At 34.5% G+C, this 19,658-nt stretch overlaps 1 protein-coding gene and 1 long non-coding RNA gene across 3 annotated transcripts in view; one reads left to right on the top strand and one right to left on the bottom strand.

The window, feature by feature from the left end:
• LOC128249193 (uncharacterized) overlaps positions 1-6,870 on the bottom strand; it is a 12,925-nt gene extending 6,055 nt beyond the window's left edge. The window contains exon 1 of the long non-coding RNA XR_008265300.2: positions 6,325-6,870. This is a non-coding gene — a long non-coding RNA (uncharacterized LOC128249193). The remainder of the gene's footprint in view (positions 1-6,324) is intronic.
• LOC106875323 (uncharacterized) overlaps positions 1-19,658 on the top strand; it is a 200,649-nt gene that overhangs the window by 97,295 nt on the left and 83,696 nt on the right. For both annotated transcript variants that reach the window (XM_089360840.1, XM_089360841.1), the window contains one exon: positions 16,530-16,638. In XM_089360840.1, coding sequence (XP_089216966.1) covers positions 16,530-16,638 — 109 coding nt within the window. The remainder of the gene's footprint in view (positions 1-16,529; positions 16,639-19,658) is intronic.

The raw sequence follows: 19,658 nt of genomic DNA, 5'->3' as shown, positions 1-19,658 counted from the left end.
AACCTGCGACACTGACAATATATATATGTGTGTATACACACATAAACAGAGAGAGAGAGGCAGAGACAGATAGACAGATACATATATATATATATATATATATATATATATATATATATATATATATATAAATATATATATATACATAGAGAGAGAGAGAGAAAGTGGGAGAGAAAGAAAAGGGAAACAGATACATAGAGAGAGAGTTAGAGGTGCTTGTTTTGTAAAACTGATTCTCTATTCAAAAGTACAGTTCTTCCTCTACACAACGATCCTAATATCAATTCTATTCACTTCCCGCCGGTTTTCTTTTCGGTTCACGGGGAGTTTCCATATCGTTTACAGATGAGATCTAGCTGCTTATTAAAGTATGTGGAACTGCTTCTGCGTATTGTCTTTCAATAAATAAGTTGGCGGCATGTATTAATTAGTTAGATAACAGTTAACGTATGTGGGTAGAAAATATATAAGTTTACATGCGTGCGTTTAATCAACATATCGTGTAAGTTAAATAGTACGAAACTGCCTCATTACTTCTGTTGATTAATACTACTGTCAACGAATGTTCTGTTATGTAAATGAAGACAATCGATAGCTGCTTCGCATAGTGTGTTTTTCAATATGTGTAAGATAGTATATTATCTTGTAGAATAATATTAGCATCCTCATGTTGTTGTTAAGCAACGATTTTCAGCGTCAAGATTTTACAGAAATCCTTAAAGATATGTAAGTGTCCATTGTTTGTCTAAACAATTAATCATTCCTTTTCACTCGCACAATTCGCTCTCTCTTTCACCCTCATCCTCTCAGTAATAATCCAAGGAATTATCTATGTGTTCTCCCATAAGTGATATATCAATATTTCCAAGAATGATGTTGTAAGCGACCTTGATCTAAGAGCGAGAGAAACTCCTAAACTGATGCTGCCATACAGAAGTTTAAAGAGGTGACCCTTATCAACTACCAAACGAGGATTTAGCTATAGTCAAAGAGTTAAAATAAACTAGTTTCAATCGTTACTGTAAGGATAATGGCAACATCATACTTCCGTATCAAATAAGATTTTATACATCCGGATTAGATAACATGAAACAGTACTTCATCTCTTCGCTGTGGAAGCAAATATATTCTTCAACGATAAAACTGAACTGCACTCTGTTACATAACATCGAACAAAAGAAACTAAATTTAATTCATAGGAGTTATATCAAGTGTGTATTATAAGCATCTAAATGGAGTGCAAAACTAGAAGATATTAATTTGTCTCACAGATGTAATATATCGATACAGTTAGTATATAACTTCTCATAAGAAGCTTATTATTGCATTAAAATATATGAAGTCAAGAGAAGCAAAATCCTTTTACGGAAATCCTTTGTGGTAGTTTTTTTTTAAACTTTAATTATTACATTAGTAGACATTTGATTTTGACTATGTTGTCACATAATCATTCCATAGTTAAAAATGCCTAAATATATGGGAGCTGTGATATCTATACGTTTCATGCATGTAAGCATACATATATATATATATATATATATATATATATATATATATATATATATATATATATATATATATATATATATATATATATATATATATATATATATATATGTGTGTGTGTGTGTGTGTGTGTGTGTGTGTGTGTGTGTGTGTGTATATATATATATATATATGTATATCTATATACACACAAACTGAGACAGTGGAATTAGAATAGGTAAAATGTAAGTTACATATATATATATATATATATATATATATATATGGTGAATTCTGCTTAGGATACTACGTTGTACTCCAACGTATTGGTTTACTATTAGGTTTGTGGGAGATCCATTAAAGGATGTGTTTTATGATTATCACTGGATTATATAAATCTATATATTATGCATTCAATTTACACACACACACACACACACACACATGCACACACACACGTATACACACACACACGCACACAAAGATATACTCAAGCACGCACACACGCACTCACATACACGTGTATATGTGAATTTAGACACGTAGGCAACCAATTTTTCAATTATTCTATCGATAGTAGAAAGGACGTGTAAAATGTTCTGATTGTAGCCAGGTCAATGTGATCAGAAATAGCATTAGAATATTGCATAAAAGTTAAGAGTCTCCGCTAGTGCAGTATTGTTCACACTATCGATCATCTGATTATATCTAATGGATTGCTTCCTCGTTTTTCTTATCTATCTCACTACGGACATGAAAGTGTTGCGTGCGCAGTGTTTTCTTTTTTCAGTTTGGCATTTGCATATTAACAAGAGCTCATACCTTAATTCTCTCAACAGCTTAAAATTGCATCCCTTTATTGTCGGTGATCTATCAACGCAAAACGAGGAATAGATCTCGAATGCTGAATAATGAAAACCAATATCCGTCTATTTCACAAGTTATGAAAGAAATCCAGTTCTTTCAGAATTATTCGGGGTTTATATCAATACCTTTTATCACTTTTTCGTGTTGGACACAATTATGGTAATACATGAATTATAGCAACATTTTTCGTTCATTGTATCTACATATGAAAGTCGATTAATATAGACGCAAAATGAAAATGAATGAACATATTCTGTAGTATTGACTGTCACGACACATGTTAAATATAATAAAGATGTGTGTACGCAAATATTGGTTCCTAGATATCAACTCCAATCTGAGGTGTTTTCTTCTTCAGTCAGTAATAAGTGTAAGATTTCTCGCCAATATACCGGTTCTATGAATGATTTACGTTATAAGATTTCTATAACGCAGTTAATACATTTAGTTCCGGCATAGATAATACTCTTACATACCATTTACGGCTCTTTTTTCCCCATCTACATTTATTATGTCTTGCGGAAATATTTATACATCGAAAAAGATTTACTTTGACAATTACATAATTATGTACTGAAGATATATAAAGAAATAGCGAATCTGTTGTTCCAAATTTTCCAAATATATCATTCATACAACAGTAATTTTAATGATTTCTTGTTGGTTGGGTTTTATTTATTCATAAAAATTTGCAGTAACTTATCATATTACATTATATTAAGATATCGACTCTCTTCTCAACTGGTCACGAAGTGACAGTATAGTGGCGACGAAAACAAAATGTCTTACACTTCATTGTCTGTTCCACAAGAAAACTGTTAAACTGTTAAAGATGATAAAAAAGACGTCTGAGATTATCATCATGGAGTTACACATTTTGATGATGAGGAATGGTTTTCCTGTGTAACGGAATTGTTCAAAGATAAGAAAAGAAAAAATAAAACAGACAGTTCAGGTAAATGTGCAGTTACTATTGCATATATACGGTAGGAAATCAGGACAAATCATTGCCTTACATGAAAAACTTGTGAATACAAAGTGGGTACGAAATGGTTTCTTTGTCGAAAGACAAGATGATGGAATCTTCATTAAGGAGTTATTATAGGCTTGAAGTTTCAGTCAGGTCCTACGATACGATTGCCGAGGGATAAAACGCAGTAAATCGTATAAGACCATAAAATTGATGCGAGAAGGTAAAACAATAAATTCATAGCCTCGTAGATGAAAGTGAACAATAATTTCATTGGTAGCTAATCAGTTTGAAGTGCGTAAATGGAATCTTTTTGCTACATGAGTACCGTCAAATTTTAATTAGCTTTTAATAAACGTGTTTGCAGAGTTTGAGACTATCGTTGGCTCACCTGTGTGAAATCATAGAGATTATACAAAACCTGAAAGTAGCCACGTCTATCATATATTTTTGCTACCCAATCTTCTTGGTAAACGTAAAATATGGTTGTCTGTCTTACTATTTCAATACCTGTCAAAATAGATAGAAATATTGCTTCGATCGATATACATAAATGCATGTATATACGAACATACACAGCCATATGTATACACAAACAGACAGAAATACGCACAAACATGCACACACACACACACACACACACACACACACACACACACACACACAATGAGTTAATTACTAAATGAAATCATTACGTGTGATCATAATGTTTCGAATTAGTAAGAAAGCGAAAGGTGATTGAAAGTTGGTCAAAATGAGGAAATAGTAAATGATTCTTTAAAAAAAAATCAAAGCAAAGTAAAAATTCTTCCGACTCGACAAAAGCGGGTGGGGTGGGGGAAAGACTCGAAATTTGCCGTTGGAATATTTACGTCAATAATGAGGATGAAATACAGTGGGATAGTAGATAAAGAGATCAACTGAGAACAGCGAAGATTATATGAATGGAAAATTGCAAATTGTAATCTATATGTACGACCGAGCACATATATGCAGACAGAAGCATACACACAAAAATATGTGCATGTGTGCATATGCGTGTGTATGTGTGCGCATGCGTGCGTGTGTGTGTGTATTCGTGTGTGTGTTTGTCTGTGTGCGTGTGTACGCGCGGGTGCGTTGAGAATCGATCTACTTTCCAACCTGCCGCATTGCTTATAACAAAGGGAAAAGAGCAACAGATCTTCACGCATACAGCAAGAGGGAAGCAAGTAGTCACCAGTGCCTTGTGTAATGAAAGAAGATACCCTCACATATCCTCAGCAGCTTCTCCAGAGTTTAACTGGTATGTGCTATCACTGCAGACATGACCAGGCACTCAAGGATGTTGGAGGATCCGAATCCCGTTCAGGCCCCAGAAACATCACAGATGATTTATCTCGGAGATTAGTAGTGGAACTATATATATATATATATATATATATATATATATATATATATATATATATATATATATATATATATATATATGGGAGAATATACAAAAAATAACAACAGACGAGGACAGGTGGTGTAAATAACAAAAGTATATATTAGTATGACGCTCGGGAATACGGAAAGTCTTTGACGTTTCGAGCTACGCTCTTCAACAGAAAGAATACGGAGACAAGGAGAAAAACACGGAGAAAAAAAATTGAATAGTGTTCAGTCAACGGTCAATCATTGGCAACTCTGTGGGACATTGGAAGCAGAAACGGCTGTTAGATACGATGAAGTTTTGTATTAAAAAATAATAATCGTTAGTAGTAAAATGTTGTTGATGAAGATTTCTCCATTTTCAGCTTAATTTATATATATATATATATATATATATATATATATATATATATATATATATATATATATATATATATATATATACACCTATGTGCAATCCGCGCACGTGCGCGCGTGTGTATGTGCACCAAATTGTGTGAATCCCTGAAAGCAGTATAATAAACTATTGTAAGCTTTAATAGTCTCATCATCCTGGTGTGAATCGTTAAAGGCGTATCTCCTCCATCTCCTCCACTTCTATATCTGTTAAATGTATTCTGAGGAGATGTTATCCTGATAATGTGGATTTGCAAATCTAGACAATATAGATATAATAAATTAAAGAACATTACCTTTCTTGATGAAATGTAAAAAGCTCAACCTAAATACTAGAAAATTTAATAAACATGTTGAAGCTAGAGTATTGTCTTATAGCCTCTCTAAAAGAAAAGCTGTTCGCTATATAGACAACATACATACATTTACACATAAAAAAGATACACAGACACAGACACCCGCGGGTACATATACATATATATATGTCTGTATACATACATACACGCGCATATATATATATATTATAGTATATATATATATATATATATATATATATATATATATATATATATATATATATATATATATATATATATATATATATATATATATATATATATATATATATATATATACACACATGAATAATTATACACGTATGTATGCATCCTTAAAATATTTTATAGAAAATAGGCGTAAACATAGAAGAAAGCTTGAAATTATAGATTTTCATATTACCTTCAAAAACAGAAGCCGAATACAATTGTTATTCAGTTTCGAATAAATATAAATGTTAAACAAAAACTAATCGAACTACGAATAGTCTATTGTTTTCAGTTTTCAAGAGCTTCACGTGAGAAAATGTTTGTTTTAGGTTTTATTTTGTTATTCTAGAAAAGATCTTTGCAAATGAATAGTTTTCAATACAAAAGCTACTACTTATTAAATTGAACCGTTCTAGGTGAAATATCGATTACTACAATGTCTTCGTTTCGATAACTTTGATTAAAATATTTTCACAGTTCTAAAATAATCGTAATAAGTTCTAAAGTTCTTCCAGTTGAATTCTATTTTGAGTATCAATAGTGGATGCTGGTATTTACACAATTGTCTTTCCAAAAATAATTATTTTCTGAAATGAAGACAAAAGTCATTCAATATAAGTGTATTCATAAGACTGTCGGACTCACCCAAAGATTGGCATTTTTCTTTACGGCTACAAAATATTTCAGTTTCCAAACAATTACTGGTAATCCACAAAGTTCGTATGAGTCCACAGTGGGATATTGACCCTCATCTGGAACCCTGCTGCTTGCGTCGTTGTCCTTTCGGACATCTAGATTGTATCCAGTGAAAGAGACTATTTGATTGAATGGCATATTAATTAATCTTGGGTATACTCTAGAACGTTGCATGCAGAATTTGTTTCCCCCCTCTCGCTCTCTCACTCTCTCACTCTCTCTCTCTCTCTCTCTCTCTTCCGATTTCTCTCAATACTATAATGGATTATGCTACTCGGCACTTCTTAAAATCCTTCCATTTAAACAAACCCGACATTTTCATTACTTCAGTCTTCATACAACAGATGTTCAACCCCAACTGCGAATATATTTACGTTGAACACTAATAAATCACAATGTCCCCAAATCAGAGCGCGTTCTCATGATCATTCGTACTGTTTCATCCACAGCTACGAACGTGCAATGAGAAGTAACACATGTGGTATTATTCAGCAATTTCTGACGCATGGACTTGCATTGAGAGATTTTCAAACAATTACTAAAGTCTCTTGAAAGATAGGACCATAACCAAATACATATATGAATACATAAATACATACATACATACATACATACCTAAAGATGTATGTAATTATAAATGAATAAATATATATCTGTGTGTGTGCATGTGTATGCATACCTATGTATATATACATACAGGTATATGTATGTATATGTGTATATATATATATATATATATATATATATATATATATATATATATATATATGTATGTGCATATATATATATATATATATATATATATATATATATATATATATATATATATATATATATATGTATATATATACATGTGTGCATGTATATATATGTATGCATGTATATATATATATATATATATATATATATGTATGCGTGTACGTATATATATATATATTAAACCAGACAAATATTGCGTAAAGCAGTAGTTCTTATCACAGGAAAATGGACGAATTTACGATGACGTTAAGTGTATCATGAGCCCCTTAGCTAACAACTTTAGTTAATAGACCTAGAGCCAACTTACCTTCATATAAATTTGTATTTTGCGTTTAGATTAAAGATACCAGTTATAATGCAGGTTTATGTTCTTACTCATTGGAAAATGCGGTCAAATGTGATTTGATTCTAATTTGACAACCTTTGTTTGGTAGATATACGCTGTCACGTCTTAGCTAGTTATTGTGTTGCTTGTTTACATATTACGATATGACATGATATAATCAGTTACGGCAGCAATTTCTTGTGAATAAATAAAAGCCAGCGAACAAGTAAACATTCAATATTTAGTGGAAAATTACTGTTGCATAAATGATGCAACTGGGAAGTTCTTAATGCCGAATTCACTATCTCTCTCTTTATGTGTATTTAGCAGTTAATTATATAAATGTTCATACAGATATAATTCATAGATAACAAGTAAAGAAGAAAGAAATAAAGGTAAATGATATGAAATAATATTAACTCTGCGGAAAGAGTATTGACGAGATATTTTACAAAAAATAAATGACTGAAGAGAGAGAATGAGGCTTAAGGAACAAGAATTTACGCACGTATGGCGGTATTATATTTAAAATATATGCGTAGTAATAGCTACTTGTCCACTGAGTTTCAGTCCCATCCTACATTCATCTCCACATATAATTAGTAAACTGATAGATATTGGATGTAATGTTGTTGGCACTCCTTCGCTTACGACGTCGAGGGTTCCAGTTGATCCGATCAACGGAACAGCCTGCTCGTGAGATTAACGTGCAAGTGACTGAGCACACCACAGACACGTGTACCCTTAACGTAGTTCTCGGGGAAGATTCAGCGTGACACAGAGTGTGACAAGGCTGGCCCTTTGAAATACAGGCACAACAGAAACAGGAAGTAAGAGTGAGAGAAGGTTGTGGTGAAAGAGTACAGCAGGGTTCGCCACCATCCCCTGCCGGAGCCTTGTGGAGCTTTAGGTGTTTTCGCTCAATAAACACTCACAACGCCCGATCTGTGAATCGAAACCGCGATCCTATGACTGCGAGTCCCCTGCCCTAACCACTGGGCCATTGCACCTGCACATTGGATGTAATATAAAAGAAGGAAATAACATTGTCCTCTTGTGACAACATTTTAATATAGAAAGCTTTAAATTTGCAGACCTCTAGACATAAAGGGATGCAACTTTAAGGTATTTGAGACTTAACGTACTCTTTTGAGACTTAATTCGTTTCCGCAGTGTCTATTTTGGTTTTGAATTCAGTCATACTGACCTATTTTATTCTTTGCAATCCCACCACTCAGTCATTTGTATGGATCTGTTCTATGACTCACTTTTCCCACTGCTTTCAGACGGTGATTTACCTTCATTGAATCTCGCATCTTTTGCACTATGCTTCCTCTCTTGCCTCTGACATTGACATTGCTCCGTCTCTTTAAGTCGCCGTTACCAGGTCCTAAGTATTCCTGACAGACTATCTCAACAATCTCCCTCAGCTTCCATTACGTTTCCCCTTTCAGTACATCTGGTTCCGAATTTCTGCCATCCTTTCCGGTCATGGCGTTTCTGACTCCCTCCTCTTCAAGTAACAGTGAACTGATTGCTCTCACTTTTGTTTCTTATGAGTAATGAATTACAACTTATGGTTTGTACGTACATTTATTTATTTTCGTAGACAAAAAATATCTTTGCAAATGCTGGAACACATGTCACTGCTTGCGTATATATGCAGAGAAAATGAAGCTTTACTAATTCCGGTTTGGTTTTTACCCTGGCAGATAATCTAATTTTATATCTAAAAATGAAATTAATGAAAGCTAGAAACTACCTTAATACAGGGGATTTCCGGGATGAGATCTTCTCTCTTTTGTTTTCAAATATTTTAGTGCAGAAGCAAACTTCTTATGGAATCTTACATTTTAAATATGCCTTTATATTATGTCTAAAAGAAAGATGACTATCCATTATAATCTCCCTCTAACTATAAAAAACAGATGTGATGGACTCCAGTGGATTTAAATTAGATTACTTTGTTGTTTTGGTGTATTAACCATGAACATGATATTTGTGAACTCAACAATAATCCGAATGTATAAAAATCCTATCAAATATGGAAATACCATCTTGCCTTAATCCTTTCAATAAAGATTTAAATTAATTTCTCGTTACACTTTGACTGTAGCCAAGTCTTTAATTAGTATCTGACAAGGACTGCAAACTTTTGCAGTGCAATATCTTGCAGTATGAACTTGGCAGCTGAAATCCTCTCTCTCTTTCTTTCTCACTCTCTCTCTCTCCTTCACTCTTTCTCTCTCCTTCACTCTTTCTCTCTCAGTTCAAGGTTGATGATGACATCCTTGCAAAAAATACTGACATATCATCTATGCTAATACATAGCGATGATTCTATGGATTAAGGAAATAATGTAGAAGTGATAGAGAAGGAGAGAAGATATATATGAGAGAAAGATTGAAGTAAGATTTGCTATTTGGACAAACACTGGCTACTTACATCTGTTCAAGGAGCTTCTCTTTATGTGATGTCCCAAAGCGAAGATTCATTGTTTAATAACACCCTGAGGATGCTAATATTCATCTATATGTTAACGTATTCTATATACCTATTGTATCATCGCAAATATATTCGGCATATGCCTTATATATAACAATACTTATGAGAAGGGCAATTAAATATCCTTTATTATTAATTTCTCTTCTAATGAATACTTCGAGAAAATATGGTCAGCATAAAATGGTTATACACACACACACACACACACACACACACACACACACACACACACACCTATATATAATAGATATATGTGTGTGTGTATGTGTAATCTATATGTATATATATATATATGTATATATATATATAAATGCATACACACACATACACACATTTATATATATATATATATATATATATATATATATATATATATATATATATATATATATACATACATGAACGGACATGCACGTGTATACACAAATGCATATTGATTTATATGTACGTTGCATGCAAACATACATGCACGCATATATATTAGTGTGCGCAGGCATATGCGCACGTGAGCGCGCACACGCGTGATTATATATCCGTGTAAGAAGCGTTGTGGATCGGTAAGCGTTGGGAATTGGTAAGCGTGGGGCGTTGGTAAACGTTGGGGATTGGTAAGTGCTGGGGATTGGTAATTGACTGCTCTGCTCATGGTGACGGTAACCTTGGTGCAGAGTTGTAGTTGAAGAGCGTGTAATACTTGTGGTCTCTGGAGAGGTTTTTCTTAATTAACAAGAAGAAGAACATAGCTACATTGGTGGAAACTTCTATGTTGAAAGGGGGATTATACCACATGATTTTCTGTTTCCTAATCCTTTTGGGGTGAGTAAACACGTTCCTAGCCAAAGCGTTGTCCTAGTGTGGACGGCCGTATTAAATATCTGTCTATTGGCCGAGAGATTAGATAGTCGTTTGCTAATCCTGGAACCAGGTTTCTTATTACAGCAGGGGGATGGTTTGAGCTCTTGTAGATACTTTTGATGAAACAAATCCTGAACTGAGGAAAAATCAAGAGGACATTTCCATACTAAAAAGGTGCAAACTAATAAACCTCATTGGAAATAAAAGTAATCCATTTGTAGACATAAACATCTACACAAGCAACCAGCATCTCGTTCATGTAGAAAACTGGCACTCGGTCTGTTACATAGACAAGTGTCTGAATTGATCCGACCAATGGGAAGGCAAGCAAGTGAAGCTAACCTGCAAGTGGCCGAACACTCCATAGACACGCGTATCCTTCACATATTTCTCAGGGAGATTCAGCGTGACACAGAATGTGACAAAGCTGGCCCTTTGAACCACAGGTATAACTCATATTTTCCGGTTGAATGTACTGGACCAACAAGAAAGAAAGTGTCTTGCTCTGAGACACAAAGCACCGCCTGGAATCGAACTCATGATCTTACGCTTGAAAGACCAACACCCTAACCACTAAGCCACGCGTGTTTACCCAAGTACACAAAAGTCAAAACGAAATGCATATTGTATGCTTAGATGATAATAGCTTGTATCCATATTGATAGAAAATGTTGTCTACATAATTAGCGATCGTATGTGATTGATATTCATTTTATGTATAATCTTTGAAAGGGTTGTATTTTGTTTGTGTATGTCTACTGCTCCATAGATGTCAGATATGTGACGCGGTAAATTCCATAAGTAACGTACTCTTGTTTGTCAGTTTATTTCTAGTTAATTTATTTAGTATAACTATTTTACTCGGGTGACACTATCTGAATTTTTAGACCCCCAACGCATTTTTTTCGTAGTGAGCATATTGTTACTTTGCAAAATGTTCGTCTTAGGCAATAATTACACAGAAATTACTTTTGTTACCATTTTATATTTTTGTGCAGTAATTGTGTTTTAAATAATGTGTAAGTTGTGTAAGCTTCGTGTCTAGTATAGGTTTCTTAAAGTGTGTGACATTTTTACTTCCAAGTAAACTTCGAAGTTCATAATCTATTTTTAAAATGGTTATATTAATGAAATATTCTACAATATGTTAGACAACATTGCTTTCAATAAATCGGTCTGTTTTAGTCTTTTATCTCTGGAAAGTGGAAGCTGGCGCCAAGACTCAGGAATATAATTTGGTGGAGAAAGAAGTATTTTATGTAGAAAAATTTAATTACTCTGCGTGCAACAGTGAGCCATATACGTAGAATATGTCTACACTGTATAAATTACTGTCATACTTTCACAATACACACATACATAAACATATTCGTAGATACATGCATATATACATATATAACATATACATACATACAACACACGTACACAAAGTCATATATACATATATATATAGATCCATCCACTACAAACCCACTTACACTTCCACCTTAACTTCTCCTCCTCCCACCCTATCCACACCAAGCTCTCCATCCCCTACCAATTCCTCCGTCTACGCAGGCTATGCTGTTACAACCACGACTTTGAGAATTAGTCTCAACTCATGGCTCCTACGCGGATATCCCCTCACCATCATCCACACTGCCCTTGCCCGGGCGCGATCTGTGGACTATGCCTGTGCTCTTTCTCCTCGCATCCTTCCCACCCTTACCTGTCTCCCATATTCTCCTTACCTGCCACTCCTCCAAATTACCCCTCCGACACACCATTCTCCGAGCCTTCCGGTGACTCCAGTCCGACCCCTTCACCTCGCACATCGTACCTTACGTACCCCTTCCTTCCTTCAAACGAGCCCATAACCTGTGCGACTTCCTGATCCACAGTTTCTTCCTTACTCCCGCTTGCCAACCTGCCTTCTTACCTTTCTCCCGTCCTCACTGTCACACCTGACCGTACCTCTGCAACACCACCATCGGTACAGGCACCCGTCACCTTCATTATCAGTCTCTGACACCTTTACCTACACTTCTAGTCATGTTATTTGCTGCATCTTTTGCTCTGTCTCTCCTTCCCTATACATTGGTCAAACGGGACGCCGCTTGGCTGACCGGTTCGCGCAGCACCACCGAAATAGACTCGGCAATGACACCCCGGTCTCGCGCCATTTCCACTCTACTGGTCATTCGCTACAACATCTGTCTGTGTTCGGACTGTCCTTACACAGGGACCACCCGGTGTCCCACTTTCTCCGTGAACTGGAATTAATAATCTCCATTTCTTTGCTCCACATGTTCACACACTTCTCCCTTTATTTAACACCAATCGCACACGGATTCTATCTCACCTCCCACATTCAGCTGTTCCCCTCCACTTACACACCTGCATACCACCCGCCTCGTACGCTCACCTACAGGCACAACTATGCACCCACCCATATACTCTGTCCAACTAATCACTCACTTTACACACCATTACACACACACAACCACAACACCTTCCCACTTCACACATATTAACACTGACCACTTCTCAACACCCACACCACACCGTCATGCATACACAATCGTCAATAGCGTCATCACATACCACTATATGAGCAGCTACATGCTATTTAACTCAGTACACACACACACACACCACAAACCATCATGCACACACCCACACAAGTACATAATATACATGTATATAATGTCAGAACACAAACATTACATACACTCACACATGCACATAATACCTGAATACAGACAATACATATACACACGCAACACACATAGACAAAGATAACTTCTGCCCACATACATAGACTATACACAGGCACACTAATTGGTCACAGAGGCACACACACACACATGTGCAAACATTAGGTGAAAAAGCACACATCAATTGCTACACACAACACAAACACATGCACACGCACGCACATTACACACGCACATTACACACGCACACACGCATACGTCAAACTCAGTCGCTCCCATTCACACATACACATTTACACACTCACACACATCATTCTCACATAAACACACGCGCTTGACGACCTCAAGCTATTGGGATCAACATTATCCCCTTTTCGTTCAACCTCTGTTATTATCTCCCTTTCATTTTACCTCTTTTTTCCAATCAACATTATGTCGAACCGCTCAACCCGACACGTTGTTTTTCCTTCGCTCTCTATTTATTTCCTCTTATTCCTTTCTGTCGAACAGCATAGGCTCGTAATGTAAAATACATTACAATTTTTCCGAGCGTCAAATATACTTCTCTGTTGTTCCTACACCTGTCTTCGTCTTTTGTTTTGATGCACATTTGAACTATGTGTGTGTGTTTGTATGTGTATGTGTGTGGACACGCGCGTATGTGTGCGTTTGCGTGTATCAACAATTTAACAATAGACTTTCTCGGACAGTCCGGCAAAAGCTAGTAGAGCGAAACCGTGAGATCACTGTCTTGCATATTCTAGCAAATGCATATTATCAAGAATTCGCTACATATTGTTTAACATTTCTTGCGAACTTATTATTCTTATTATTCTTTAACCATAGAATTTCGTCCTAAAAGTTCCTTATAACCTGAGTTGACGTGTGCAGTTGTGGTTCAATCATTTTCTTCCGGAATTCTCTCATGCATATCGAGATGTTTGTTGCTAAGCCGTGTACATATATTTGAAGAACAGATTTTCAGTTAGACATGTTGTCTGCAGATGAGATTACGAAGATCTTGGAAAGTTGATGGCGAATTTTGTAAAAGTCATTTGAAATTACAAGATAGATGGAAGAGCATTGTAGAAAATGAAGGAGAGTATATTTTAGATTAAAAAAATAACTTTATCTTAATTTTAAATTATAAAAGAAGTATAAAAAAACCGCAATATTTATGGGATGACCCAATGTACATATATATATATGCGTGTATATATATATATATATATATATATATATATATATATATATATTCTTTCTTTCTCTCTCTCTCTCTCTCTCTCTCTCTCTCTCTCTCTCTTTCTCTCTATCTATCTATCTATCTATCTATATATATATTTTTTTCTTTCTCTCTATCTATCTGTATATATATATATATATATATATATATATATATATATATATATATATACATTTTTTCTAGCTGTATATTCATATTCTATCTATATATAATTATATACATATAAATCCATCTATTTATTTTTATTCTAGTGCTGACTTACGTTTACCATTGCCTTGAGCATCGAGAAACTTTATAACAGTTAAATTATAGTTATCGCATGTACGCCATATTTCCTGATCGTATCCATGGTGTTAAAATAATTTCCAAAGTTGCCAAACCTTTGACAGATAACACTCTTGCAAAAACACACGCACTCAGACACACAGACGCTCGCACGCACACACACACACACACATACACACACACACAAACGCACACGCATACATACATATACACTGGAACGAAAAACACATTTTCTTAAATGATGAGTTTTATAAATATTTATACTCGAGAAGTGTTTGATTTTTGCCTTCTGAATTGAGGAAAATGATGAAGATCCCACTGAGCCAATACAGTGGCAGAAAGTTTAAAAGTTTCATCAAAGATTGCATGTGGTATCGCATAGATAGATGATAGATAGGCAGATAGATAAATAGATAGATAGATAGATAGATAGATAGATAGATAGATAGACAGACAGACAGACAGCTAGATAGCTAGATAGCTAGCTAGCTAGCTAGCTAGCTAGCTAGCTAGCTAGATAGATAGATAGATAGATAGATAGATAGATAGATAGACAGATGGATCGCATGTGGTATAGCATGCTTAACAATACCGTTTCAAAGATTTGTGCTGAAGTATGTAACACCGAATATTTTATGTATTTTTCCGGGCGTATTCGTTGGAATACTTAAATGAAAACTGACCAGAACAAAGCAAGCACGTCCCCTTTCAAGATTGATCAGAGCATCATATTTTAGCTTGTTAACGCCAAATATGTCCTTTTGGTTAAGCCGTTTGCACTGCATATGTGCAAAATGTATTATAGTTATTTTGTTGCCTTTGTATTCTAGTAGAAATTTAGCTGATTTTGAATATGTTTGTAAAGAAATAATATTATAATTCATGATCTAAACCATTTCTTTTCTATATATTATCCAACAACATATGAATCCGTAGTTGTGTGTGGAATACGCACATTTATACTCACGCGACACATTGACACTCACACACTCACATACGCATACATGCATTCTTTTCTAATCTACGCACAATGGGGAGAGGGGCAGTTGATTAGATCGACCTCAGGACGCAACTGGTACTTAATTTATCGAGCCCAAAACGATGAAAGGCAAAGTCGATGTCGGCGGAGTTTGAACTCATAATTAAGGGATCAGCAAAAGTTGCTTCACCACATACCGAAATTTAGAAATAGCAGTCAAACTACTACTTCTTCTACTACAATATATCTCCACAGATAGTAATACTCGTAACTTACATAGGCAAAAAGAAGAAAAAATAACGAAACCAACCAGCCTTAGTTAATCATATACGCGTTACGCGATTAGAATAGTAAAAAATTCATTTCCTTCTTCAGCATGATATTCCCGATTATAAATTTGAAAATGCTAACAAGCCCATATATATATATATATATATATATATATATATATATATATATATATATATATATATACATACCTACTATTTTTGTCTTTATTATTTACAGGTCTCATCGAAAACTTTGGGTTCATGTTGCTTTGGTTTGCGATGCTGACCGAAAGGACCCGGACGATGGATTATTTCAAATATTGACAGATGAGCTGAAGAAAGATATTGTAAGTATGAAACCATGTAACTAATTCGTTTTCGTTAATGACAACTTACACATACGTAGTCCATTGGATTTGCAATGATCACATTAAATTTAATATGTTTCATCTCTTACTTGTTTCTCTCCTTCTACTGGGAATGTTATTTGAAGAGGTTAGTAGAAAATATTCACTTGCGTTCTGAGTTCAAATTCTGCTGAGGCCGACTTTGCCTTTCATCCTTTGGGGGTGTCGAGGAAATAAGTACCAGCTGAGACCTGGGGTTGATGTAATCGAGTTACCTTTTTTTCCGAAAATGTTGGCCTTGTACCAGAATTAAATAGCGTTATAAAACACAAAGTATAATCATACATACTAGTATAAAACTATTAAGGTTCTCTATCACACCTCACATACTATTAACAATCCACACAATTCCCGAACTGTAGATTCTTTCTCAGTAGTATAACACAAGCAACACGGCACATATTTTACGGAATCAACAGCTAAAACTATACGAAAAATATCAGCTCATAGTTGCACCTTTTTTTAATTTATCTCAAAACAGTAAATGTTATCTAAAAGCATTTTATTGAAGCCGTATGGTAAAATTAATTTTATTATAATAACATTAGGGAAGCTTCTCAATCAAGCATCCTTTCTTTATTTCAGATGTGAGAAAACGAAAACTTTTTAATTTATGGAAACGCATTTTACAGTTCAATAAATTATTTTCTTCTTCAAATTATCTCTTACTTTAGAATTTCTGGTGCCTATGGATTTCTAAAAAGTAATTTTAAGTAAAGGTGTTTCTAAATCCTTCTTCTAAAACGCCTGTATGAATTAGAATTAAGGAGAATAATCTATTAACGTGTCAAAATCTATTGTATGTCGCAATAGATTTTCACTTTATTGTTTTTGAAAGAACGAAGTAAAGTTAGAAATTCAATCTTCATAGAGAATGTTAAACGTAGTCAATTTGAGCAGCTTTTGTGAATATATATTGCTGCTTAGAAATAATCAGATGTGTTTTATTTTAAGAGCGACACCCCACAAAATTTGGCGTTACCAACTCTCTTTTCTCACGGATGTAATAGAATGCAAGACGTTTAGTGGGCAAATTTGCCCCTGATCTCATAAAGCGGCTCTCGATTTCTTGAATCTTAGGCAATGCAGAAGCAGATGACAAGTGTTCGAAATGGATATTGTTAATGATGAAGACATAATTTACACTAGAGTTAACTGGCGTCATTAACGGAAGCGGTTACAGAACTCTAGGTATCTTGGCTCGGGAATACAATACACATCCATGTTCAGACAGTAGCACTTACAGTGGTCAAATTCTGCGGCAGTAGAGGAGTATCTAGAAGTCATGACTTGGATCCCTTAGAGGATTTAAGATTAGAAGCACTTGCACCTGACGAGTCCTACTCTAAAGACTTGTTCAGTTCTTCCTTCTGCAGATAGGCACTCGCATAAGCACAAACACTCACACACAAACTTATTATATCATTCATGCATACATAAATACTACATGCATGAAAAACAACACGCACTCACGCATACACATACACGCACATATATATATATAATAGACATATGTAATTCTTTTATATATATATATATATATATATATATATATATATATATATATATATATATATATATATACATATATATATATATATATATATATATATATATATATATATATATATATATATATATATATATATATATATATATTTATATATATATATATATATATAAAGTGAAGTATATTGCCATTTAAATGTGGCTGACCCCTAGGGGTGGATGTTACTGTTGCTTTTAGCCCCAGGAGGACATCTCCTCCAGCTGGCTTATCGACACACTTCTGTGTCCTGTTTGTTTTGCCAAGGGAAGTTGGCAAAACAAACAGGACACAGAAGTGTGTCGATAAGCCAGCTGGAGGAGATGTCCTCCTGGGGCTAAAAGCAACAGTAACATCCACCCCTAGGGGTCAGCCACATTTAAGTGGCAATATACTTCACTTTATCGTGCAGTTACTGTTAATACCTCATTTAGAGAATTAACATATATATATATATATATTTATATATATATATATATATATATATATATATATATATATATATATATATATATATATATATATATATATATATATATATATATATATATATATTGTCTTTACGGTTTTAGCTTGCGGCCACTAACATTAATATCTCTCATGAGTATTAATGTTCTTCATATATATATATATAAGACGATTTTGTTTGCGTAAAAAACCATGAAGACCTTGAACACGACTTATGATAACTAATCGCTCACCTGTATTAATCTTTTCAAATATATATTATGAAAATGGTTTTAACTTCAATGTTTTGTTTTTATTTCGCAAACGTGCGAACTTAAATAATAGAATATATAATTTTCCAAATAACACCAACACCCTAAAATTACTGATCCTGTACGATAATTTGGAACCATCATTATTACTATTATGTTAATACAATTTGTTGTGATATGATTTTGCAAGAGTGGCTGTAATTATTGTTGTTGAATGCTGACCGTTTTCAAATTCTGTCATTCATATTTCACATTGGGTTTTGACACCCCGTTGATCCGCGGGAAATATTCAATATATTCAGCTCAATAGACTGCAAACTATATTTCGTGTGCGTATATGTACACACACGTGCGCGCGCGCAAATCTTATACATATCATAAAATTAAATATTATGGATAGACACCAGAGAAAGACAGAATGGTCTAAACAGAACAGAAGCAGCCACGTGGGACGGAGGATTGTTGAAGAGGTCACAATTGTGTGACGAAAGATTTCCAGTCGGTGTAATATACAAGTGGAGAACGAATATATAGTGCGTGTGTTTATTTGGCAAGGAAGTAAAATGACCAATATAACAGTATCCGTTTCAGACGAGCTGGCAGAATCGTTAGCACGCCGGGCGAAATGCTTAGCGGTATTTCGTCTGCCGTTACGTTATGAGTTCAAATTCCGCCGAGGTCGACTTTGCCTTTCA

This window comes from Octopus bimaculoides, chromosome 12 (assembly GCF_046866305.1).
Source record: "Octopus bimaculoides isolate indiv1 chromosome 12, ASM4686630v1, whole genome shotgun sequence".
NCBI classification, from domain to species: domain Eukaryota; kingdom Metazoa; phylum Mollusca; class Cephalopoda; order Octopoda; family Octopodidae; genus Octopus; species Octopus bimaculoides.
Note: the sequence above shows the minus strand (reverse complement) of the source record. Positions and strands in the feature narration are given on the sequence as shown.